At 38.7% G+C, this 27776-nt stretch overlaps 1 protein-coding gene across 1 annotated transcript; it reads left to right on the top strand.

The window, feature by feature from the left end:
• The first annotated feature begins 2183 nt into the window (after window positions 1-2183).
• LOC149281351 (WASH complex subunit 2-like) lies at window positions 2184-26793 on the top strand. Its single transcript, XM_089499396.1, has 27 exons — window positions 2184-2228; window positions 4235-4300; window positions 5196-5369; window positions 5933-6026; window positions 6243-6310; window positions 7318-7399; window positions 7702-7773; window positions 8312-8427; window positions 9174-9243; window positions 9489-9554; window positions 9675-9836; window positions 10171-10292; window positions 11156-11248; window positions 11675-11779; window positions 12322-12444; window positions 14411-14562; window positions 15372-15477; window positions 16448-16576; window positions 17842-18012; window positions 18392-18541; window positions 20160-20261; window positions 21371-21493; window positions 22678-22740; window positions 23694-23891; window positions 24952-25524; window positions 25976-26156; window positions 26660-26793. Exons 1-27 carry the CDS (start codon window positions 2199-2201, stop codon window positions 26791-26793), a joined length of 3525 nt encoding a protein of 1174 aa, XP_089355522.1. The 5' UTR covers window positions 2184-2198.
• Window positions 26794-27776: the final 983 nt, after the last annotated feature.

Raw genomic sequence — 27776 nt, 5'->3', positions numbered from 1 at the left:
TTAGCCGTAGAACTGTATGGAGGTGCCGGGCTGTCTGGTAGTTGATACAATTATACTCTTTATCTGATTATGTTTGTGTATAAATATTCATGTTGTATTTAATAACCCCAGTTCTGTTTGCACCCTACTCTAAGAACACCATGTCGATTTGGTGGTTGTCACAGTGCGTGGAAGAGTTGGTCCACTGTGAGACACCAAAGGTTGTGCTAAAAGTTAATAGTTTAGTAGGACCAATATTTTTAGGCAGGAAAAAGGCATTTATACCACAAGAATAGGAAAATAAGATGTATTTAACCGGTCTATACACATTATGTAAATGTTTTGTAATACTCACATACTGCTCACTTTGAAATGTAAACATCATTACGTAGGTTTATTCACTTATAAATCTGTACAATAAATGCAGGATCTGGGAAAAGTGACATTTAAATTCTACTTCACCCCCAGGTGGCAGTCTGGTGACATGTACTAGGACCCATTCAGCATAGGGTCCTGTTTCAATATACAGGACGAGCCGGTAGATCAGGGCCCAACTTTGAATATTGTGTCTCCATAAAACTAATTAGTGACACTTGGCAGGCATACATTTAATACATACAATTAAATATGACTGCGTTTTATTACTGTAACCAAACATGTACCAAAAAATTCACTGATGGCAAAATAATTATAACTGAAAGTACAAGTTCGTAACGACGCGCCGCTCTGTTCATATTTTTCTCTGAAAGATTCCACTTGTAGCTTAGAACGAAGTCACATGCCGTAAGCCCAATGATCACGTGACACGCGTCAGCTGACGTTGGCTCCAACATGGCGCCCGTAGAAGTGCTACTGTAAGCGACTAGTAATGTTAAAGTCGTTTCCTCAGTACTTTACGTCACCAGCTTCTACGGCTTAGTTTTAGGGTGAAGCAGGTTAAGCGGCGGGCTGTTGTCTTTTAGAAAGCAGCCATGAACGGTCCGTTAAGCAGTGCGGCGGAAGAAGCTGTCTGGGAGCGGCCATGGTCCCTGGATGAAATTAGACGAAGCAACCAGAACTGGTCGCTGGGGGCCGATGCTGGGGTGAGAAGATGGGTTATACGGGATGTCTGCCTGTCTGTTTTACTTGTGTGTAAGGAAGCAAGGGCAGTCGTCTTATCCTAGAGCTTCAGTGCAAGGCTTGAATCTTTATTGCTAGGCTCTTGTGTCTATACGCAGCCTTAGCATTTCCTCCTTTAATATGTGGCTCGTTTAAAGTAGAGCTTTGTAGTTTAACGTCATCAATCAGTCAAAACCACGTGAATGTATGCAAAGTATATCATAGATATATAGATCAATGTTACCTGCAAAGGCACGGAAGTGTTACCTGTAAAAACCTGCATTGACAGCGTTTCCCGTATCTCTTGTGAGCCTGTCTGTGGCAAGCAAAGGCAGCGAAGTATGTCAGCTGTCACTAGTGGTTGACAGACCAGGATGTGTTCCTACGCTCGCAATTGTTGAGAATCTTAAATAATCCTATAAAACATTTCACACCATCTATTAGAAAATAAGATTATTCACAGTGCTGCGATCAGAAGCAAGTTCCCTCGAGCGAGCTGTTGAGGGCTACCTCGAGTATTGACAAAGCATTTAGGACAAAATGTTTTCGGTAAACTGTTATTTTAAAAACATATTTTTTTCTCGAATATGGAAGTGTTTTGAGGAGCGGGTGGACATAAAGAATGTTGGGTAGAAACATAGAATTTGATGGCAAGTCTGCCTGTGTTTTCCTATTGTAAAGACCTGAACATTTGTTGGTTCTTGGCCTTGTTCTGTATTCACGAAAAACATATATGATCCATCTTTTATTTACACAGAATTTCCCTATTGGAATTGTGGCTACTTTTTGTTACTTATGCTATAAATAATGTTGAGCAAGAATCAGTTAGAAAATTGCTTACAAAAAAATGGTTCTGGTGCAAAGTGGTGCTGTTATTGATGACGAGACAAGACCACTGGCTGCATTGTATTATTTTGAGTTTCTTATCTTAAATCTCTCACTTGCTTATATTACCTACAGCATTGATCAATCCTTGTTTTTGTTAGCTCTTGAATTTCCTGAAAGAATTCTCCCAGCAGACGATATCTAGGACGCATGAGATCGAGAAACAGCTGGATGGACTGATTCATGAAGCAAAGGCCACAGATTGCAGACTACATAATGTCTTTAATGATTTTCTCATGTTATCTAATACACAGTTCATTGAAAACGTAAGTCTATCGAATGAAGGACTGTATATTGTGAAATTGCTAGTTTTATGCTGAATTCTTAATTATATTCCCTGTTCTAAGATACATGGCAATCATGGGCGTAGGAACCCCTAAAAATCTGGGGGGACAGCATTTTCCCCCATCAGATCCCCATCTCTCACACTATCTACCCCCTCTCACACTTTCTTACTATCTACCCTCTCCCTACCCTCCCTTCTCATACTATCTACCCTCTCCCTACCCTCCCTTCTCACTAGCTACCCTCTCCCTACCCTCCCTTCTCACTAGCTACCCTCTCCCTACCCTCCCTTCTCACTAGCTACCCTCTCCCTATCGCCCCCTTCACACTAGCTACACTCTCCCTACCCCCCCTTCTCACCAGCTACCCTCTCCCTACCCCCCTTCTCACTAGCTACCCTCTCCCTACCCCCCCTTCTCACTAGCTTCCCTCTCCCTACCCCCTTCTCACTAGCTACCCTCTCCCTACCCCCCCTTCTCACTGTCTACCCCAGGGGTGTCCAAGTTTTTTCTGCAGTGGGCCACTTAATCAGAATTGTATACGTGCGCGGGCCGCACTTATTTTTCACTGTGAGAAAATATGGCCTTTAATAAAATATGCAGATTAAAATAAAGTAAATGACACAAAACCTTTACTTTTCCTTTCACTGATTTCTGGGCCTTGAAAGTTTTGTGACTACAAATTCAGGACTCAGGATAATTAAAAATGAAATAGTTCTATTTATTCTAGGGATGAACTAAAATGAAAATTCTGGACCAAAACATTCACGGTTCACTTAGCCAAAACCGAAAATGACCCCCAACCTTTAAAAATAATAATAAAAACTCACATTTTTAATAAAAGCAACACACCACAATTGGACAAAAAAAAATAGCAATATGACTTGGCATGATACGAGTATGATTGCTAACAGCAATCACACTCCTATCATACCCAGGCAGCCAGTACATGCTGGTACAGGGTGGCTGTAAGTGATGTGCAGACCCCATAGTGCTGGCAGCATCAATACACAAGGGGGGCAGCTAGCTAGGTTTCAGCATGTACTGGCTGACTTGGCATGATAGGAGTGGGATTGCTAACAGCAATCACAGTCCCATCATGCCTCGGTTCCAGCACTTACACATCCAACCAGTAAATGCTGGAACCTAGGCATGATGGGACTGTGATTGCTGTTGGCAATCACACTTCTATCATGCCAAGTCAGCCAGTACATGCTGGTACAGGGTGGCTGTAAGTGATGTGCAGACCCCATACTGCTGGCAACATCAATACACAAGGGGGGCAGCTAGCTAGGTTTCAGCATGTACTGGCTGACTTGGCATGATAGGAGTGGGATTGTTAACAGCAATCACAGTCCCATCATGCCTAGGTTCCAGCACTTACACATCCATGCTATCACACACACACACTCATTCATTCATATACTCATTTATTCACAGATTCATTCCCTCAATCACGCATACTGATTCAAACACCCTCCCCACCCCCTTACCTGCGCTGCAGCTCCTCGATGCCGCTCACAGACTTCAGCAGGGGGCGTGGCCTCCCTCTGCGTTCTCTGGTACTGCACAGAGGAAGCAGGATGTGATGTGATGTGATGTCACGTGAACTCTGCTGGGTTTTGCTTCCTCTGTGCAGTACAGAAGACCCTCCCACAGGTAAGTAGCAGGGCTCTTGTTGTAGCAGGGCTCAAGGTGCGGACCTCGTAAGATCGGATGCCCTGGCTGCCGATCTTACGCGGGCCGCACCTCGAGGTCTTTTCTATTGGGGGGTTCCTACGGCCCTGGGGGGGATTTCTTCATTATCGGATTCCCCCCGCATGAGTTACCCCCCCCCGGTTCCTACGCCCATGATGGCAATCCTTAAACTAAAAACAAACCACATCAACAGAGCTTTCCATACTTAGACACTCTATGCCGGCGTGCTTAAAACAGTGTTTAAAACTCTTTAATGAATGTCTGGTTTTCATGTTTCTTTTTTTTCTTAGAGAGTTTATGATGAAGAGATTGAAGAACATGTTACAAAACCAGAACCTGGCGATAAACCAGAACAGGTAGGAGATGTAATTATACAGGTTAGCCTTCCATATATGTGATCCCCAAATAAATGTAGCTGTGCAAAATCAAATGTCTTAAATAGGGCTGAAACAACTAATCAATAATAATCGATAATGAAAATCGTTGACAACGAATTAGTCGAATTGATTTTTATCGATTATAAAAGCTCTGAAAAACTCCTCTCCTTATATAATCCGACCTCAAACAGAGATCGGATTATAACACTACAATCCAGATCCCCCGCAACGCTGCAGGGGACCTCGATTCCCCTCGCTGTCGGCCGGTGGGTGTCCGTGCGATGCACACAGACAACTTCCGCCTCTCCCCTCCACTGGTGAACGCGTAGATAACATCCACTGCTGCTGGCCGGTACTTCTGCCAGGGATTCTATGGTGGAGTACTGGAAGGTCATGTGATGCCAGTGCTCCATCATAGAAGCCCCGGCAGAAGTACTGGCCAGCGGAGGAGGGTGACGTCCACTGGCTGCCAGAAAGGAGGATCCAGGTCTCTTGCAGTGCTGCGGGGAATCTGGATCTTAGTCTTATAGTCAGACCTCTATTTGAAGTCTGATTATAAGACGACCTCGAATATAAGTCGAGCAAATGCGGTATATAAAGAATATGCCTATATGATATGAACATGGACTGTAGTTCCTGGTTTGTTTGCTTGGGTACCAATTTTTATTGAAACCCTGCATACACAAATAATACGTCTCTACCTATTTACACACCCTCAGCCGAGCTTCCCCAGGTCTAGTGTCTCCTCCTTTTACAAAACAACTTGTCCTTCACTTTGTAGATCAAATTAGATTTGTTTGTGACTACTTCTGGCAACAAAAGGACTCATCAAATGAATGATATGATATATTAATTTCATTTTTATTTTTTTTAGGAAAAATCACGGGAGCAGAAAGAAGCCGAACTTATTCCAAAAATACAAGAAGCTGTCAATTACGGGTTGCAAGTTCTTGAAAGTGCGTTTGAGCAACTTGATATCAAAGCTGGAAACTCTGATTCTGAGGAGGAGGATGTAAACGGAAGGGTTGATCTAATTCTAGAGCCAAAGGTAAGAAAGCAGAAATATTATGCCTACCACCGAGGGTAACTGATATATTTTATGTATTGGTGAGTTCCGCAGCACCCCAAAATGTTTTTTTTTTTTTTTTTTTTTTTTTTTTTAGCTCTTTAGGGTGCTTCTTATGTCGCGTTAGGGTTTCAAGGTAGTACATAGTGACATTCTTTTTGAAAAAGCATATTGGTGAACGGTCAAAAGCGTTAAGCATTCTTTTCCTCTACACAATCCATCTGTCTGACTGGTTATGTTATTATGCATCTTACTGATTTTATGGGACCATGAACCCGAATAAAAATGAGGATTTTTTCATGACTTCTGCCTCAGTCTTTTATTTTTGAGGTGCCGGTCTTCTTGAGAGAGATAGAGCTTCACCACCAGATATTGTTGATCTTTAGGGCGAGTATTGTGGTCTTGTTGACATTGTTTAGCTACTGTAAGTGTGCTGGAAATGTTAGTCCATAAAATACTCAGGCCACTGTTACCCAAATTATATACATGTGTTTTATCTTTATCAAGTGAATGTATGCGAGTAAAACTTTTAACTTTTCTTCCAGGATCTTTACATTGACAGACCTCTACCTTATTTGATCGGCTCCCAGCTTTTTATGCAGCAAGAGGACGTGGGTCTGGGAGATGTTTCCAGTGAAGGTATGCCATTAGACGATACAAAAGAAGATGTGTGCAGTTTGGAGAAAATATAGCCCAACACGAAACATAGTTGGCTATAACCTATTGGTGGGATCACCCTGTAGCCTAATATACTTATGAACTGCTTCAATGGAAGTTGCCATGAATGTATGTTACGAAAGAATTGTATAACTTTAAGAAAGGAAAATATGCCATGTACATTTATTTTTGCAATAGAAGGATCTGTGGATAATGATCGTGGAAGCATTATTGACAGTGATGAAGAAGAAGAAAAAGACTATGTGGTAAGACTTAATAATTTGGATATCCAGTGAGAGTCAAAAAGCCAATGTCGGCTTCTCACAACAGATTTCTATTCACTTTCATTGTGAGCTGTAAAAAAAAAAAAAAAAAAAAAAAAAAAAAAGGGGGGGTTATTGGTGGTGTAATAGCTTAATTATTGTACCTTCCTTTATACAGTAGCCAGTGGTGTATTCTTGACTATGGGAACTATTGGGCACAGAGGGAAGTGGCTACAGAGATTTATGGTTGAGGGTTGGCGTCCAGCTAGCCCACTAGCATTCGCTGCTCATTTGTCTTGATCTAATGCAAACTTTTCTAGTGATTCTCTCTTCAATTTAAGTTTATATTATATTTATTTTTAGGACTCGGGTGATGATCTAGATATCAATTCTGAAGATAAGAAAATGGTAACTAACATACTTTCTGAAGATTTAATCGTTTGAGACAAAACTTAATCTTGAGCTTTCCAGTTAAAGTTTTAAGCTTTTAAAAAAAAAAAAAAAAAAAAAAATTAAAGCATTGTGTTAGGTTCCATAGATTCATTTTTAAGAATATGCTTTGTATTGACTTTTGTTTTTTACATGCTAGAGTTTAGAATTGAGTGATGAAGATGAAGATAATGGGTCGGACCTGTTTGGCGATTCAGACAAGGAAGAGGAGGAGACTGAAAGATCTGTAAGATTTGTTTGCGTCTTGGCCAGAGCACACTGGAGATCAGATATTGAGTATACTTTAAGACGGCAATGATAAAACATGCCTGCTCAGTACCAAAGAAATGACAGGCGGGGGGTATTAAGGCTAAAGGCAATAACATATATAACCCAATTTGAAAAAAGTGCCACGATCATCTTATCTTACACATGTGAGCCCTCGGTAATAGGAGTACATAAGAAGACAAAGTGAACACAGAAAGGATCAACTCAAGCTTGACTGGTTTTTTTTAATTGTTTGTTTAAAAATCTAAGGTGTTTGAGTATTAGACATACTACTTTTTTGATTGCAGATAAAGACCCGAACAAAATCTTTTGCTGATGAGCTAGCAGAAAGGATACAAGGAGACATTCCAAAAAAGTTGACGCCTGACCAGTCATGTGAGTTTGGAGATCTAGAACTAATACAGCCTTGCTATAGCACTGCTAAACGCTGTTAAAGTGTTCTATGGTAATGCTTACGTTCTGTTAAGTGCATTTGATGTCCTAATAGAACCTAAGATTTTTTTTTTCCATTTAATTACACTAAAAATGTTGTACCCTATAACATATAAGCACCATTCATTACGTGGGGTTACATATTTCATGGGTGCAGTCACCTGGTTTTGAATATTCTCTTTCTCCTGTCACAGTTACATATATATCTAAAAAAACCCCGCCATTTGTTATGGTTTTTATTTCAGACATAGAATCATCTGAGGTGAAATCCAAGAAAGAAAAGGAAAAAAAAGAGCCTAAGAAGGCACCTTCAGATGGTAAGAATTTTGGAAAATACTTATTTCTTATCCATTTCATAAGATGGTGGGTTTTTTTAACACCATATTTTATCATATATATATATATATATATATATATATATATATATATATATATCCCTTTTACTTACTGTTATATACTGGTATATATGTTTCCTTTCCTTATCCAGTTTACTGCTTGAGCATTGCATCCTTTTCTCTGTTCCAGTATAATGCCTTAAAACTAGGACTGTTACTGCAATGTGCAAAGCACAGTATAGATTCCTTGAGATCCCAGATACAGGCTGTAATATCACACTGTATGTTGTACACTAGTAGATTATATATTATTACACTTTCTATATATATATATATATATATATATATATATATATATATATATATATATATGTATGTTTCATTTATTTAATGTATAGTATGAAAACTGTATGTGTCCTTATATAAAACCTAAAATAGTTTTAAAGGCAATTAACAAATTGACAAGTATATCAGTGATCTTGTTTGTTTGTTTATCCACGTGTTATACTTCAAGATGAAGATGATGATGATGATATCTTTAAACCACCTAAACTAACTGATGACGATTTCTCACCATTTGGAAGTAAAGGGCATCTTTTTAGTGGAGGAAAAGGCCTTTTCGATGATGACGAAGAGGTTGGTTTACTGCTAAGCAACGGTTGAGTTGATAAGTTATCATTTAGAATATTGAGCTATGCAAATATTCTATGGTATTGACGGGGCACTGACTTCTGTTGAGGGAAAGGTGAGCTATCCAGTCAACTTTTAACCTTCCTGCAGCTGCTATAATCTCTAATTATGGCTGTGAGTGTTGAGCTAAGAATGTCACGTTTAGTTTGTGGCATACGGACATTGCCCCTGGCCTTGTTATTACCGTATAGATCAGGAAATGGGGAAAGTAGGTCTTTCAGCTTTTGATGGGCTGCGGATGCTGAAACTAGCATGAAACAAGCAATCAAATGATAGCCCTACATCAGTTACAATTGTCTTATGCCGAATGTCTCAGCATTCATTTCTATTTGATATTTTTTTTTATATGTGCACTTTTATAAAATAAGAATAAAGTGATAGATAAATTTTTATGATAATAGCCTATTGAATTGAATCTCTCTGTGCTATTGTGGCCTGGCTCAACCAGACAGGCTAGAGTATGATCAATCCAAATAAAAATTGCTGGTTTTAGTTTTAGTTTCTGTCAGGAGAAAAAGCCATCTTCGTAGTTATGTTTATTATGCCTACGATTGCTAAAAAATTATAAGATATACTGCTGACTTTTCCATATGACTGATTATCGTCACATTTGTGGTTCACAAACAACTGGAAGACAACACCTTGCTATTTACCGAGAAGTCATTCTCATGGGTTTTTCTGTTTGGGCCCAGGGTGATCTGTTTCTTGATACTCCAAAAATAGAAGCTAAGCACGCGGAAATTCCTTCTGTAGACCGCTCAGGTAGGAATACATTTAAAGTTATGTTAATATGCATCATATTTTAACTTCATTTTACAGTGATTATTTACTGGAGCACATAACAGATGTAATACACAGGAGTCGTAACGCAATCTTAATACATTTGTCAGCTCAATATTACCGTATATATTTCTGAATTATGGCCCAAAGGATAATGTCCAACTTGAACATGAGTTTTAGATACTGTGCATATAGTTTTGTTTTGTTTTTTGTTTTTGTTTTTTTAGCAACCGAGACATTGCCAGCTAATGTCAAAAAGAAGCCACCAGTCGGAGGGGTATCTCTTTTCCCAGGTGAGAAATACATTAAAAGATCCTGGACGTGTTAGCAACTGCCATCAAAGAGATAACTGCTCAAGGATCTGCCCACTCCATGTTTAATTTTGTGACGTAAAATTGCTGTTATTTTTACAGGTGGTGAGGATGTAATTGGCTCTTCGGTTTTAGCAGAAAGGGAAAAGAAACTTCCCACACATCCTGTCGATACGGCCCCAAAGTTGTCAACCGACGTTGGTCTGTTTGACGATGAAGATGGCCTCTTTGGGTCTGGTGCTGCTCGTCCAACGGCTAAATCAGGTCGGTGCTCTACTTGGATATCCGAACCCTCGGCCTCTGGGATCTGTTCTATTGGCAGTATTGTTTAGGCATGTTTTAGGCAGGTGTGGTATTATTAACCACAGATTATGCATTTTGAGTGTCTTCACTGTGCTGCTTAAAATAGAACTGATCATTGAAAATAAGTAGTGTGGGGGGGTTATGTCTTAGTATTTTTTTGTAATATTCTGCTAAACATTTGTTGGGCATTCCTCATATGGCTAAATGTAAGATTTTGGGAATATATTTTGCTGGCAGATGTTTAGTGTACTTGGCCGAAGTGAATAAAATGTTTTCTTCTAAATTGTGGTGAAAGCAAAACCAGCAGCTGACCTGTTTTCTGATGAGAACAACCTGTTTGCAGACGAACCTTCAGTCCCTCCAGTTATCAACAAGACAAAAGAAACCGGAACCACAACACAAAACACACTCAACAAGGTACAGAACAGTATTTGGTAGCAGGACCGTGGGCAATGCCCCATCTGTGTTTTAATGTGTTAGGTGCCAGAAGGATGAGCAACAACATACAATGGAAGAGTTAAAAGGAGTGGTATGGGAATAATGGTAATGCATATGTTTATGTGTAATAGGATAAGCCTACTGCAGGGGTCTGTTCAAATTAGTCTTTTATGTGCCACAACTTTTCCATTCAATAATCAAAACATATTGTTAATAATCAGTGCTAACAATTAAAAATAATAATAAGTTCCATATATTCATTGACATAATCCTGCATCAAATGCTTACTTGAAATATACTTCAGTCTGGTGTTGCCTCTAAGAGCTATTTCAAGACATAATCAGTTTTTGGGGAAAGTCTTCCTGGTAGAACCATCAATATTAATGTTTCTGTTCATTCCTATGGCTTCTCTTGATAAATGTGGCCTTTTTGTCTTTTTTTTTTTTTTTTTGTTCTTGGATAATGGATCGCGGGGTTTCTTGACGTTTGGTCTTTGTATGCATCCATAAATACATAGTTTACCCTATGAGGTTGCCTTGAGTTTTAAAGGGGGATGTTGCTGTCACAGCTTTTAGCTGAACAAAATGTATTGAAGTGCGTGTTTTATGTTTGCCGGTGTAATTGTTTTGAAAAGTTCACCACATGTAAACTGACATCGTTGGCAACTTGAGTCCGTGTTCTTATAAAATCAACTTTCTCTCCAGAAGCTCTTGCCAAACTTCTGCAATCAGTTAATATGTTTATATACACGCATAATTATGCTTGGTGGAATTCTACATTTTTTTTTATATATATATATATATAATGTATTTTAACAAATATATGTTGATTTTCTTTTTAAGAGCGTACCAGTATCTGTGGAGAAATCCAAGCCACCTGAACTTCTTACAAAAAAGCAGACTAGAGGTCTGTTTTCTGATGAGGATGACTCCGAGGTAGGCATGTATGCATTAAATGTTATTCATTTGTTGATCTTGTCGGGGAAAAAAACTAAAGTTGTGGTCATCTTTAGATAGTAATATGTATTTCTATTTCATACATGTATTTTTGCTTTATAATCTCTGTGCGACGTGGTCACTCCAGATGACTTGAATATGTCTGCATGGCCAATAGTTGGAGATAGGACAACATTTCACACCATAGATTTAGAAGCATTGACTCGGGTGTTAATATGGGGTGGTTAATGGTTTTCTTAATGTGCGCTTGATTTTTAAAGGGTGTCATCCTTAACTGATGTTCATATGTCATGTATCAATCTTTATTATAAATGCTCTTGGGTAATTCAAAATATTTGGAAGTTTTAGGTCTCAACAATTAGAGGCATTTGTGTCTGTTTGAAAGAATTCTGTTTTTGTTTGCAGACAGACTTATTTTCCCCCAGCCAAAGTGCCGGAAAGTCTAAACCAATTTTGCCTGCAACAAAGAACAGCAAATCTATATCTCTGTTTGATGATGAAGATGAAGAGGTATTGATTGAAGCAGGAGCGATCACACACATGCATACTTTAGTTTTTGGAACGTTAGCAAAAACAAATATTTGCAATATGATTTAATGGAAGGAAGGTACAATTTGGGCCTAACAGGCATCTTTGGAAGTCAGCGATTTGGCTTAGCACCCTACTTTGAGTAGCTGGCAAAGATGTAGCATTTAACCAGTTGGTAAACAAGCAAGGCGTTAGCGTAGCCAATGTAGCATTTTCTTAAATATGCTCTGTCCTCTTCTTTATCATGCAGCGCCATCTATATTGTAGTAGTTTTATTTTTCATAAGGTACCACATAATTTACCTATTTATCCCCTCTTATACTAATTTTAAACAGCTGTGGGCCACAGCTTTTGGCACGGTTTGTTTTAATGCCAAAATGTTCATGAACTTAAAGCCAGATCAGCAAATGTGCTTATTTTAATTCAGCTGATTCTCCATTAAATAAGAAAAGCATAGTTGTTTTGCCTTTCAGATCCGGATTTATAGAGATGCCGTAGTGAGTATGTCTATTTGGTTGGTTTAGGATTTCTTTGGTTCTGTACCGGAAAAGCAGTCTTTGCCTGCTTCTGTCAAGTCGACTCGGCAGTTGAAGCTACTGGAAGAGACTAAGGCTCAGAATTCTGGGTTGTTTAGCAGCGATGACGAGGTATAATTTCATTAATCCAAACTTCTCTTTTTCTCTCCCAAGCTCACATACTTCCAGAGGAGAGGTGTGTGGTTGGAATGCTCCATGCACCTTATATCTGGGATTTCCGTGTGTAGTGTGTACATGTAAAATAGATTACAAAAACACATAACATTAACCCTTTGAGGTCCTGTGTCGGGATATATCCGACAAAATATTTTAGCGCTTGTGGTCCAATGACGAATTTGCTAGTTGACCGCTAGATGTCGCTATTATAGAAAAAAAATATTTTACAGCTTGCGGCTCGAAATTGGATTTCTTAGTGACCGCTTATACGGGATAATTAGCTAGGCTATTAGAACAGAGTGATTCTGAATGTGATTTTAGTGATGAAGATGATTATAAAAAAGTTTTATACAATGAAAAAATATAGAGACTAACAATATATGGTTTTAGATCAGGGGCGTCCAAGTTTTTTCTGCAGTGGGCCGCTTCATCAGAATTGTATCCGTGCGAGGGCCGCACTAATTTTTCACTGTGGGAAAATATGGCCTTTAATAAAATATGCAGATTAAAATAAAGTAAATGACACAACCTTTACTTTTCCTCTCACTGATTTCTGGGCCTAGAAAGTTTTGTGACTACAAATTCAGGATTCTGGATTAGTAAAAATAAAATAGTTCTATTTAATGAAAAAAATTTCTAAAATGAAAATCTGGACCAAAACCGAAAATTCCAGGTTCACTTAGCCGAAACTGAAAATGACCCCCAAGTAAGTTACACACCAAAATTGTACCAAAAATTCTATATTATGATTGTTAACAGCAATCTCAGGTATACCCAGATTCCAGCATGTACTGGTTGGCTGGGCATTGTATTTTTTGTCCAATTTTAGTGTAACCACACTTTTATTAAAAGTTACACACCACAATTGGACCCAAAAAATCAACAATATGACTTGGCATGATAGGAGTGTGATTGCTAACAGAAAACACACTCTTTTTATACCCAGGCAACCAGTAAATGCTGGAACCTAGGCATGATGGGACTGTGATTGCTGTTAGCAGATTGCTGTTAGCTGTTAGCAATCACACTCCTATCATCCCAAGTCAGCCAGTACATGCTGGTACAGGGTGGCTGTAAGTGTAGACCCCATACTGCTGGCAGCATCAATACACAAGGGGGCAGCTAGCCAGGTTTCAGCATGTACTGGCTGACTTGGCATGATAGGAGTGGGATTGTTAACAGCAATCACAGTCCCATCATGCCTAGGTTCCAGCACTTACACATCCATGCTATCACACACACACACTCATTCATTCACAGATTAATTCCCTCAATCAGGCATACTCATTCAAACACCCTCCCCCCCACCCCCTTACCTGCACTACAGCTCTCTCAATGCCGATCAGAGACTTCAGCAGAGGAGGCAGCTGGAGCAGAGAATAGACCCTCCCACAAGTAAGCAGCAGGGCTCTTGTGATCCTGGCTGCCGATCTCACGCGGGCCGCACCTCGAGGTCCAGCGGGCCAAATGTTGCATGTTGGACGCCCCTGTTTTAGATGATTTATTAATTGCTTTGTAGTTATAAGAAAATGTAACTGTTTTCCAAAAATTAAATTAGACCTGCTTGACACACTTAGTGAAAATGTATTGGACCGCAAAGGGTTAATGTGAAGTGCCTCTATTTCAACTGCGGTTGCAGCACCCACAAAGTTAATCAATGCTTTCTGTAATTATTATTATCTATTATTTATATAGCGCCAACAATTTACGTAGTGCTTATATGCGATGAAACAGTGAGTAAGAAATAGATTCAATTTGTTGAAATAATTACAAGCTATTTGGTGGTATGTATGTCCGAGTATAGGATGGTGTAAAAAGTTTTAAAAGTTGTCGTTTTTGTTTTTTCGTTCTTGATAATTGTTTTATACAGGTATGTTCTGTCTCAGACTGTTCTTCTTTTAAGACTTACTTGCTCTTCTAGGATCCTGGCGGCATCTTAAATCAGAGAAAGGCTACTGAACAAAATCAGATCAAAAGAGATTCAGTCCCTGCATCAAAAGAAAAGGTCACAGAAGTTAAAAAGACCAGCTTGTTTGATGAAGAGGATGATCTTTTTGCAATCACAAAAGAGAGGTAATTGTCTGCATTCATAACAAAGCACTGGTGCAGATTAGTTAAAAGCTCCTTTCAGCACACTGATAACCCTGCAGTAACAACCTACTATGGCTCACCATAACCTAATGATGGATCAAGCAAGACATTTTAAACTGTTTTAGGCTATGCCTTCCTTGTAACCCTGTCACAGAAAACCTGTCTGTAGGTCAGCCTCTAAAAGGCGGGGGGGCAGGACATTCATTGTAGCACATTCATTGCTCTGTGTGCTACAACCACCATGTTGCATCAAAGGACTTTCAAATGGCAAGTCCCATGGGGATAAAATGTGGTCCTTGAGCATAAACTATAGTGCTCTATATAGTGTTGTTGGTTAGTATTCTCAAAAACCTCATTTTAGCTCATTTTGTTCCAATAAACGTCCTTAATCTGCAGACCTGTGGGTTACCGTTGTTATCATTCGTGTGGATGCCTATATTAGGTCTTTGGACATACCATTCCAAAACCATGGGCATTAATATGTAATTACCCCCTCCCTCGCAGCTATAATAGCCTCCACTCTTCTAGGAAGGCTTTCTTCAATATTTTGAAGGTGTGACCTCACAAATGCTCTTTTGGCAGAATGAACACAGACTGGTGATCTTTGAAGCTATCTTTCTTGTATGTTCTTGGATGACTGGTTTTACATTCCAAAGAACTTTAGGTTGATGTTCAAATATCTAAGTGGACACACAAGTCATACATCTTCACCCCAAACCCATTGTATGTTCTGTTGGTGCTATTTCAGTTGAAGGATTGGTTCCCACTTTTTCCGTCTTCTCATTCTGCAGTCAGAAGAACCAACGCGTTTCTCTATTATTTGAGGATGAAGATGATAATGAGGGAACTTTGTTTTCTTCAAAGGAGACCCCAGTCAACCCAGCAGGTCTAGATGTGGTATGATAAGTGTTTTTATCTGCTAATGGTTGTGATGTTGGCTCTGCATGCTGATAATTGTATGTTGGGTAACAAACCAGACTTTTATAGACATAGACCCTAATCCCAATTAGCGAATCCTGGTACTGATTGTGGCAATACAAAACGACAGATCATTTTTTTCAAGTTACTGCTAATGATATGTAGAGGATAACTACAAAGAAGACTCATACTTCTTTAACACTTCCCTTTGCATGAATTTTTGCTAACCAGTCATGTAACATAAAGAGCATCCATCTTTGTTGGTAGTTAGATTTGAAAAACTTAACTTAGCGCCATAGATAAAAATCTGGTTAAACAAAATTGCTGATTGGAGTTTTATAAATGCCTGTTAATCATTCCAAATTATATTCAGTCAGGTGCTTCTAAAATTGTATTTAATATACAACTGTGACAAGTCTGTCTTTTTTTTGAGTAGTTACAGTATCTCACAGAAGTGAGTAGACCCCTCACATTTCTGTAAATATTTTATTATAGCTTTTCATGCGACAACACTGAAGAAATGACACTCTGCTACAATGTAAAGCAGTGAGTGTACGGCCTGTATAACAGTTTAAATTTGCTGCCCCCCCCCCAAATAACTCAACACACAGCCATTAATGTCTAAACCTTGGCAACAAAAGTGAGTGCACCCCCTAAGAGGAAATGTCCAAATTGGGCCCAGTTAGCCATTTTCCCTCCACGGTGTCATGTGACTCGGTAGTGTTACAAATGTGAGGGGCGGACTCACTTTTGTGAGAAACTGTATACAGCTCTGGTCTTGTAGCAAGTCCATCTTGTTTTCCCATCAGTGTGTCTGAGAAGACCAGTTCACCTAGTATATCAGGTGCAAAGTTTTTGCCCTATTTTGTCAGGAGGCAATCGTACTGTTCTTTGTAATTTGAACACGGTTTTACACACAGCCTTTTTTTCTTTACTCTTTTCTTTTAAGCAACCATCCAAAATGTCTGTGCCGACAAAAGCCTGTGGAGAAAAGGAATCTTTATTTAAAGATTCTGCTAAGAAAGATGAACCAAAAGTATCATCTGTGAAGAAGGAGCCAATACCCATTAATAACAAGGTACGTTTTTCTGCCAAATCATCACATTGCTGGGGAGGGTTTTTATACATACATACATACATACATACATACATACATACTTATATATGATATGTCATTGCAGCATTCTTGTGTCGTACCGCAAAAGAGAGACTACAAGTCCTAGCCTTCTCCTGACACTCGGCAACGGATGATTTATTTATTTTTTTTATACAGAGAACTTTCAGCTCCCTTTACACTTTTTATACAGTATCCACTACACAGACTCACATAAGTTTCTAGGCAGCATTGTGTAACTAAAGGCAAAAATGACTCTTAATTAGAATAACTGAAAATAAGTTTTAGCTATTCTGGAGTTGGTGACCTGCACAACTATACGTTAACCAAAGAGATCCTAAACAGAGATCCACGGGACATCTTAGGGGACTTTTGTTAAAAAAGTGTGAAGTACGCGGACATCTGTAGAATTCTCTAAATGAGGGTTGGTATAATATAGATTGTGACATTCTGCACAAACTTGAAGAATCAATTCTAGAGTAAAATCAGTCATTTAGGCACGTGGTGGCCATACCTAATGTTGAGTGTTTTATTTCCATTATTAACTAACATATATTTTACTTTTATTAGTAAAAATGAGAAATAGAAATACTACATAATGTGTCAAACGGATACATTTTCAGAAATCCCGAAATAAAAGCATTGTGGTAGTGTGATTTTTGGACCCTAGTGCGTGCCTCTGTGTAATATATACATATATATATGTGTGTGTTTTATAAAAAAATCTATATGGTGTATGCTTTATTTGCAAATGGTATTGCATAATAGTGAAGTGTTCAAAATAATTAAATATGTATATTTCAGATATTTATAGAGATACTGACTACTGCACTCAAGCTGATAAAAATTCACTTAAACAGTCGGTTTTAAGTGTTCAGTAAACACATTCTTATGGACATAATTATCAGGCGTACAAATACCGCAGCAGAGAACAGAACTGAATTACCTAATGGTGTCGCGCATGGATACGTTTGTGTCCTGGAATCCTCAAAAATAGTTGAGTCCTGCCCAAGACCTTAAACAATAGTTCTGGATAAACATTTTTGTTAGGTGGAAAATATTGGTAGAATTTGGGTGCACGTTGGCACAAATGGGATACAATAACAAGGTAAACTTGGGGGTAAAGAAATTTACATTTAACCCTTTTTAGTTTCTTATACTATTCCTAGTGTATGTCGATGCATTGAGCTTTTCCGATAAAGTCTTTCACTATGTGTTTTTTAAACCAGGCAAAGCAAGCAACTGGTCCAGAAGATGCGGACCACGGTGATCTGTTTGCCACAAGTCCACCAGCAGATAAAAACAATAGGGGCAAAAATATCCTCAGTCTGTTTGAGGAGGAAGAAGAAGATAATATTGGAGATCGGCTAAATATCAGTAAAACACAACATTCTGGGAAGGTACATTTTTATAACAAAAAAAAAGATAAAGGATTGTTTAGAAAGAGCAAAAAGGTCTCTGCAAGGGAAACATATTACAAACCTTGATCTTACTCGGGAGGAATTGTTACCTATGCAGGCCTGCTGCCACTTCTGAGTTAATAAGAATAAGAGATGATGTATTATTTATGGACCTTAAAGCTGTGCATGTCTATTCACTCGTCTACATATTGTCTATTTGTGGAAAATCCAGGCGAAATCTTCTGTTTAAAAATCAGTATTTTAAAATACACATATATTGAATGTCTTAATATGTTTAAACTGTAGCCATAGGCTGCATTAAATGTCCTTTTTGGGTAAATTGTTTTTCATTTCCTAATTCCCCTTCCTAATCTTTCAGACTTCTGAGAAGAGCTCGCATGGTGGGAGTACTGGTGTTTTCCAAGATGAAGAACTACTCTTCAGCCAGGAACTACAGAAAGACAACGATCCTGATGTGGATCTGTTTGCGAATACTAAAAAGCCGCCAACGGGTTCTTCGAAACTCAAGGTATTTTTACAAAGTTAGAAAAATGTTATTTGATTTTTTAAGTGCGAGTTTGGTCTCCTATTGTTTCAATAACGCCTGAAGGTCATGTGATATTTGACATTCCCTAATCAACCCCCCCCCCACACTGAGCTGATTTGTTTATGGTATGAGGTCTTTTCCCAGTACACTTCAATAAGTCAATGGTTCCCATTGGGTAGCCGCACGTGAATATGCATGTGTGCAGATGTCAGATACATTGTATTACATGACAACTTTGCAAATATACCAATATTAAAAGCTATTTTTAAAGTGCTTGGTAAGAGTTCCCATCTAAACAAATCGTTTTGACAATCCCACTGTACATTTCTCACATTCTATAGCATAGATAAGGTTGTCCTGAGTGCGGCAATATTGGCCTCGATAAATTGAGCCTAGGATGTGGCCATGGGCTTGGATTTAGAGTTGACTGCTGAAGGAATAATATAATGTCCCTGACACCCTCTCTAAAGAAGAATACTTATTGTAAGAGCCTGTAATAAAAAAAACAAAAAAAAAAAAAAAAACACTTGGCTGGCAAAGCTGCCGTCTTTATCTGTAGTCAGACATTGAAGCAGGAAAGCTGTCCCGTGGAAAGCAGTGGGAGTGCTTGCTCTTGCTACGCACACACATGGGGTTTTTAAACAGATGTGCATGTTTACTGAAATTGTGCTGGAGCTACCATAGTACCAGAGTACCATATTGTCCCGATTATAGGCCGTACTTTTTCCCCAGATTAAATTTTTAAATTGGGGGTTCAGTGTTTCAGTGCCCCCCCCCCACCTGCAGGCCTTCTGTGCCTTATATCCGCGACTCTGCTTCTTCTCTTGTATTTTCTTCTTTTCTACTTCTTCTGTCTTCCGATTGCCCCATGTGTTAGTCTTTGCTTCCAGAGCAGTTCCGCAAAACGGTGGAGAGGCTGACCCCGTGACTCTGCTCGATTGCAGAAGTACCCTAAGATGTTGCAGAGCAAGAGAGGTGCAGTAGCGTTGCCCTTTTCTCTGCAAATCTATCTGCAATATTGGGGCTTCCAGAGGACAAAAGAGCAGAGTCATGACGATGGCCTCTACCCTTTTCTCCAGTCCGAGTGTGCCCGGAAGCTCTGACCTTCTGCGGAAGACAGCGGGTGAGATGGAGAGACATTGAGGGAGTGAGAGTGTAAGGGAGCACAAGTGAGTGAGAGTGAGAAAGTACGGTTTTAGCTTTCTAGTAATTTTTTTAAATAAATATTTACGTTAACATCAAACTTCAGGAGTGAGGCCTATATTCAGGACAATCTAATATCACTTCCCGAGAGATGTGTTTGGCCGAATACATCTCCTGCACTGCTAATCGCTGGGAGCATAGAGGAAGGATCAATTGCATACGAGGGTTCCTTACTTTAGGGGACGACACAGCTATCATATGCATTAAAGTACATCTGATGGCTGGGGTGTCCCTTTCAAATGTTTGTTGCATTACTTTCCCGTATATTTCAGGGCAGGTGGCATCCCTAACCAGAACTCATCACGTTAATGCTGTCCTACGTTGGTTCTGCCCGTTAGCTCCTGAAATGTTTTCATTTGAACACAAACGTTTCGTATATTTTCCATTTATATTTTAGTCTGAAAAACCCAGCAATGCAAAATCCTCACCTGCGGTTGAACTGTTTGGGGAAGAGGAAGATGACCTTTTTGGTGCTCCTATACCGAGAAAGCTGCCACCGGTACGTGTGTTTTGTGCACGTGTATATGTGTGTGTTTTTACACTTTTCTTTGCAAATTTCTACAGAAAATACTTGTCTTTTCATTGTACCTTGTAGGCTTTTTTTATTGCTTGCTTATGTTTACCTAGAAGGGATTTCTTTTAGCTGTACTTAACAAAACTGTATTATGTTGTTTTTATGGATGGTTGTTAATTTTTACAAACCTTTGATCTACAACATGTATTAATGTGATGTTCACACGTTTAAAAAAGCACTATTGTAATGAAAAGTACTTTCTTTAAGCGCAAATAATAATAAACATGTCTCAAATCTTGCGAGGATAGCGCTTGTGTGTGATATGAAAAATATTTATTTTTTTCCCCATAACAAAAACATTTTCGACAGATCTACCTGTACTGACATTACCAAACTTAAAAGATAATATATTATATAAAAAAAATATATATTTCAGCTTGAGAATAAAACTAATAGTAAACTATTTGGTGGGTCACTTGAGGACTCATACTGAGAACTTCTAGCAGATATAGTGTTGGCCATTTTTTTCCATACCTATATGTTGCCAACCGGGTGCTGTCCTGCGTTGTGTGCCATTTATAACTGACAAACGGATTCTGTTCTTTGAGTTTACATTCTAGATCATCTCTAGTCCATTTAGTTCTTTAGGACACAGCTGTATAATATTAATCAGTTTGTTTTCACTTAACTATTAATGAAAATTACCTCCTTGACGCCTGGTTGCTGTATTTGAACGCTTGCAGCTCACTGCAGTATGACATTTTACCTCGCCTGGAATTTACTATTGTTAGATTTTATTCGTAATTCTTTCAATAAAGGGTCAATACATAATGGAAAAAAACATGAATAAACATAACATACATTACTTACAAGACATACACAAAGTGGTCAAACTAATATAATCTCCAAAGGATCTAATGGATTGTTCCTATAAATAGCACCACTCTTACTTTGCCTCTATATAACCTAATCTAGTTTTAAAATGCAAAAAAATATCCACTTCAATACTTTTTTGCTTGAAAGCATATTTTTCATAACGTTTCCTTAGGTTGCCTCACAGCAAAGGTGTTTTTTTGTTTTTTTTCTTTCTTCAGAAAGTTCAAGAAAAGAAGACTGTAGTCAAGAGAGACCCTTCTGATGTTCCTAAAAATGACCCTGATGTGTCTGGACCCAAAGTGGACAATGTTTTTAAGACCAGCGATGCAGAGCTTTGTACGGTAATAAAAATGTAACATTTCAGTTACCTATTCTAATCTTTTGCCCTGTTCAGTTTTGTAAGCCAGCCTGCGTCATTAGGATTCCAATTTATTTATGCTGGTGGGCTGTTCATAATGCAGATCTTTATTTTCACGATACAAAACATCCAGGAAAGAGCAGTAAGGAACAGCACAGAAAACTATAAAGTATTAACCCCACTGTTAACTTTTCTTTATTTTGTGCTCTTCATAAAATGTTATGTTATACAAACATTAAACTAATTACCGTATTTCCCCAAGTATAAGACGCACCTTAATTTTGGGGGCCGAAATTTAAAAAAAATATATATTACATAAAGTTATTGTACTGGCTGCCTGGGCATGATATGAGTGTGATTGATGCTGGCACCTAGCAATTGTTAGCAATCACACTCCTATCATGCTCAGACAGCCAGGACATGCACATCACTTTCAGCCTCCCTGTGCCCCCTACACACGGGTCCATATATCTCACACACACACTCATTCATCTACTCCCCCACCTTACCTGAACTGCAGATCTTCTGGTGCCGCTCGCAGACTTCCGTGGGGGGCGCTGTTTCCCTCTGCATTGCTCGAACAGGAACTGAGCGGAGTCATGTGATGTGATGTGCATTCATGTGACTCCACTGGGTTCCTGTGTCGCCGCGACCGATCAAGAGATGCTGCTGAGCAACACAGGTAAGCAGGTCCCCTTTCCAGTAAAAAATAAATCTACCACCACTGTAAAAAAAACGCACCCAATTTTTAGACCCCAAAATTTTCTAAAAAGGTGCGTCTTATACATGGGGAAATACGGTAAAAACAAGGTATATACAATACATATCTAACAAAACTGGTGCTTTGTAGTTTTAACTTACTATTGGGTTAAATAAAATGTTATAAGGTGATATATTTTACTTTTCATAGTATGATAAATGAGGCATTCCTCTTGTAAAGCTTGACTTCCTTAAGTAGGGGAATTGGTGTTGGCTGAAATTAAGTTGTTTTTTTTTTTATATTAATCAGGAGAGCAAAGATCAGGTGTATGAAATAACATGATGTATGATAGTCCATGCATATGTCCACTTTATATTAAGTGCTACCCCAGAGACAGTTGAGAGTATGTCCGTGTACACGTTGTATGACATTCAGGTGTTGATTTAAATTCACTTTAATCTGTGTAGAAACCTGCGGGTCCGGCTCCAATTAAAACAAAAAGCCCTTCGTCTCGGATTGGAAAACTACAAGTAACTATAACATTCAAGATACTCACTGAACCTTTTTTTTTTTTTCTTTCCTTTTCTTGAATGACTATCATACTTATTTCTGGACCCTCGGTGGAATTGGCCTTTGATGCTTTTGATGCTACTTTCTCCCTTTTCTCCCCTTGGTGCTCAAAACTGGGCTGCTATGGCTTTCTTTTTAACTGTTTTGGCTCCGCATGTAGCGTCTCTCCAAAACCGTTCTTTTGACTTCCCTTTGCTACTGAAGGACCTGCATCTCTAAATCTATCTACATCTATAATGTTTCTTCCCTTCAAGATCTATTTAAGTTAAGAACTGATGTTTGCTTCTTAAATGAAGAGCATATTTATAAGTATGCCTTGGAATGTTATGAATTTTAAAGTCTACCTTTTAAACATACACACCGGTTTCTTCCTTCGCATGGCTGATCAGCAGAGTCTCATTAAGTGCATCATAAGAGAGGTCCAAAATATTTAGACATTTAATACATTAAGCCTTGTATTTACTTAGCGAAGCTGTCGCATTTTTGTCCCAGTCTTTAATACTGACTTGCAGTCCTACCATGAGCTCAGTTAGGAACTTGTAGCATGCTCCCTGGACTCTGGATATCTGATTTTAAAACTTACTTCAAAATTTAAAACCTGCATCATATGTTGACCCCGATGTCTAACAAAGGCAATGTTCAATACCTGAGTGCAAAGAGAAATAATTAAGATTAGGGCCGACCTTTTGCGAAAAGTGTCCCGACGTGGTTTAGTTTCTTTATCTGTTTTACCCAGTTGGAGTAGGTTGTGAAAGAACAAGTTGTAAAAAAACAATCTTTTGAAAATTCCAAGGGCTTCTTCTTAAGAAACTCTTGTGCTATAAACAAAGCAAGAGCTATTTTAATGATAATTGGCTCTTTAATGAGCATTTTTCTTTGAAATAATAATACCATTAACGTGCTTTCTTTGCAGGCTAACTTGCTCATTAATCCTGCCAGTATGTTGCCGGGTGCAGTTCCCAAGCTGCCGGGTGCAAAATGTGTGATCCCGGGACATGACATCTTGGCGCCCCATGTGACTGATTCCAGAAACTCTGCCGATCAGGATGCAGGAGAACGAGTGAGCTTTGAAAACCCAGCACGTGTTGACACGCTTCACAATGCAAATAAGGTAATGCAGCGACTGTATTCAAAAAATATCCACCCCCCCCCCCCCCCCAAAAAAAAACTAAACTCCATTGCTCCAAACACAGGATTATTAAGTAATAAATAATTAAAACAAATATCCAAAAAACCCTTTTTAATTACTTAAATCATTTAGTGCCGGGTGGTTCTAAGAGCCTTGTGAGGTAAGAAGAAAGAAGGGGAACATCAGAGACCAGCACAGCCACCCCGAGCCTTCGAACACTCCCACGGAGCGATTCCGTAGGCTCAAACACAGTGTGAGAGCGTTAACCACTTCAGTGCCACGATCGCTAAAAAGAGCCCCCACAAGCCCTTTGGTCACTCCTACAGGAGTGGACAAAGAGACTCCTCCCTGCAATCACCAGTTTACCAGCGATTGTGTCCCAGCTGCCGGAGGCAGCTTCAGGGACAGAGAGAGGGAGAGAGGGACACATGAGTGTGGAGACCAGCCCCAACTCTCCCTTGCTGTCAGATTGCTCCTTTAAGAGCGATCGTGCAGTGTTAACCCATTGAGTGCCACGATGGTGTTATACATTGCAGGGGTCAATAGCTGCGGGGACTTGCATAGAGATCACGGTGTGATCAGTGCAGGGGGATCGCAGGGAGGAGAGTGAGAAAAACAAAACAAAGAAAAGAAAATTGTAAGTGATTAAAAAAAAAAAATAAAAATCACTAAAATAATTTATTTAAAAAAAACAGTGACCTATGTGATGTCACTGTGACATCATTGACATTAATAATATGTTCAAGAGGTCCCTAAGAGGACGTCTAACCATTTTAAAAATAAGAAAAATTAAAAAAAATAAAACATTTGTTTAAATAACTGAATAAAGGCGTTTCCTTCAGACAATACATACACTTCTACAGCACAAAACTCTTTTGCTCTTATGTAATGTTATTCAAGAACAATTTGTATGTGTTTAAGTATTTGGCGTTAGGACTCTAGTGTGCAAAATAGTTTTGAAAGTGTGGCATTTCACAGAAACTTTAGAAAAGCACCATCAAACTCTATTATACCTGCTTTGATGTCTCTGCTTACTAAATAGACCCGCGCAAAGGTCGGTGGGAAAAGAAGGCCGCCTACAAGGATGGGCAGAAGGCTTGCGTCACAAGATTCTGGGGAAGCAGAAGACTTTGCATGGGCATCATCTGCTTCCAGAACATCCGATAAACCAGAAGCCGGATCTCTGCAGTCGAGTGTGGGATTCATTGAAGATGAGCCTATTTCTACAATGAAACTATCACTTTCAGAAAATGACATACAATCCAATAACAATGCAAAGCTTGTCATTAAACCTCTGACACCTGATATAAACAACTTGCTTAGTTCAGATATATTTACAAAAAGCCAACCATCTAACCCTCCTGCCTCTGTAAACAGTAAAGAAATTACTCACAAACCTGTTGCAGAGGATGAAAAGAAATCCCGGGCTTTGGTGTTGAATGAGGATGAAAGTGATGATGATCTTTTCCAAGTTGCCAAACAGAAGACTAAAAAAGCGCTAAAACCCACCTCTCTGGATTATGAGCCTGACGAGGACCTTTTCCGAAGTCAGAAAGTTGAGGTGAAACATATGGCACCTAAAGAAGATAAATCCATAACCAGTGATATCTTTGAGGTATGAAACAAAAGTCCCTATTGTCGTCATTTTTTAGTAGTTTTTATCATGTCACTTCTTTTCTGTCACTGGACTAGTAATTATGTGTTTCAGTAACTTCAGTGGCTACACTTTCTGTAGCAATGTTTTGGGTTTTTTTGTTTTTTTTTAAACCTGACCTATGGACAAGTAGACTGTTAAAGGGACACTTCAGCCATCATATACAATTTCTTTGTTTCACTTGAAATGAACGGTTACATAATATATATAATTACATATATATATATATATATATATATCACACATGCTTGTTTTTACAGAGACAAAATCTAGGCTCACGAAATAAAATACTTCCACTGTACACCTAAAACAAAAAGATAATAAAAGTACATTATCCTGGAATGTGGTCTACACAGCCATATTGGACACTAAACATCGGCATGCATGATATATTCTTTCTTCTTTATTTAAGGATGACATCTTTGCAACTGAGTCCACCAAGCCGGTGAAAAAGACAAAGGAGAAGAAGCCTTCAACAGAGCCAAATCTTTTTGATGATAATGTAGACTTATTTGCTGATATCTCACAGAAGTCTAAGGACAAGAAAGCTAAGAAAAAAGTAGAACCCAAGTCCATATTTGATGATGACATGGGTATGTACATCCTTCAGTAATGGTTATATTCCTTTCAGCCCATACAAAGATATTGCACTGTTGACAAGTATACATTTTCTAAGCTAATGTATACTGTATTTAACCCTGGCAACCAGTCTAGTTCATCCTTGGTAATATACTAGCCAGAGAGAGACCCACATTAACTGTATGCCATGGGCAAATTACCACTGTAAACCTTGGGTAAGGTGGACATTGTTTCTGTAAGGTTTAGGAGGTATCTGTAAACCCAGCTCTTCGTTAGGCTAATGAGCTAATTACACCTAGAGCTTTTCCATGCAGATGGTGTCATTTTTTGAGTGTGACTATATATGAATGTTCCATGTAGGAAACGGAACCCTGTACCTCCAAAAATTGCAGTTGTCTTCTCGGTCAGTGCATGCTACTTGCCATGATGATCTATTTTTTCACATCGTGTATTATGAACACTGTCCTTTCTTTCCTCTTGTGAGCCTCATATGACTTTATTTTTCTTTCCTTCTCAGATGACATATTTTCATCTGCCAGCGTGAAAAAAGCAAAACCCAAAGTCAAGCCAACCCAGCCAACAGAAGAGGCGAGATCAGATAGCAAAACCTCTAACATTTTTGATGATCCTTTAAATGTATTTGGCAACTAGACGGAATATGGAGCTTTATCGAGATTGACATCGTTATTCCAGTGCTATCCAAGCAAGCCAATTAGCAGTAATTACTTTTTTTCTTCAAGAGCATTCTGTGATCTACTGGAACGCGAGCTACAAGCTCATTGTATTTCTATATGCACTTAATAGCTAACTGTGCCAAATGCCAGGAACTAAACGTCTTACAGCAGAGGATCCCTTTTTTTGAGGACAATGGCCGCTTTCAGCCTAACTGTTGTGCACTTGTTTATTTCTTTGGAAGCGCAGACATAGGTGATTAATAAAACTGCTAATTCAGTTTTAGTAGTAAAGCTTCTGGATTTTCAATGACAATAATATACTAAACTAGCAATTTGTAAGACGGTTTGAATGATCAACTTTCCTTTACATTATGATGGGCCAGCCTCTGTTAGCTTCTCCTGCAAAAAAAGGCTGGATTGGCCCTGCGCTACAAAAATGATGGTATGGGGAAAAAAAACACCTAATGTATTTCACAGGTTTAAATATAGGTTTTGCCCTTCATAATGCATAGTGAAGATGATGAGTTAAAATGCTTTTACTCGTTCTTTTGTACACGTTTTTGTGTATCATGAAATAGATGGTTAAAAATGTCGAATACATTTTTGAAAATGTATAGGAGAGTCAGAAGTAAGAACTTTACAAATACATAATGTATCGATAATAAACATGTATACTGTTTCTAACTCTTAAGTTACAGAAACTAATTAAAACTTATTGTAATGAATTTTGTGTGGTCTTTTACTTTGGCGTAAATAAGGTAATTGAGGTAATAACAAATGAAACTGCAGTTAAGTGGTAACAATTTTTATAATACACACACACACACACACTACCAATGAAGTACCATATATTTTTGGTATTTTTTCCCAATGTATACTAGCTGCGTATCATTTTGTGAAACTGAATACATATGTGGGGTGAGTCAATATATATATTATATAATGTAAATATAATATTGT

Source organism: Sceloporus occidentalis, unplaced genomic scaffold, assembly GCF_023333645.1.
Source record: "Sceloporus occidentalis isolate IW3139 unplaced genomic scaffold, rSceOcc1.0.p SCAF_134, whole genome shotgun sequence".
NCBI lineage: Eukaryota > Metazoa > Chordata > Lepidosauria > Squamata > Phrynosomatidae > Sceloporus > Sceloporus occidentalis.
Note: the sequence above shows the minus strand (reverse complement) of the source record. Positions and strands in the feature narration are given on the sequence as shown.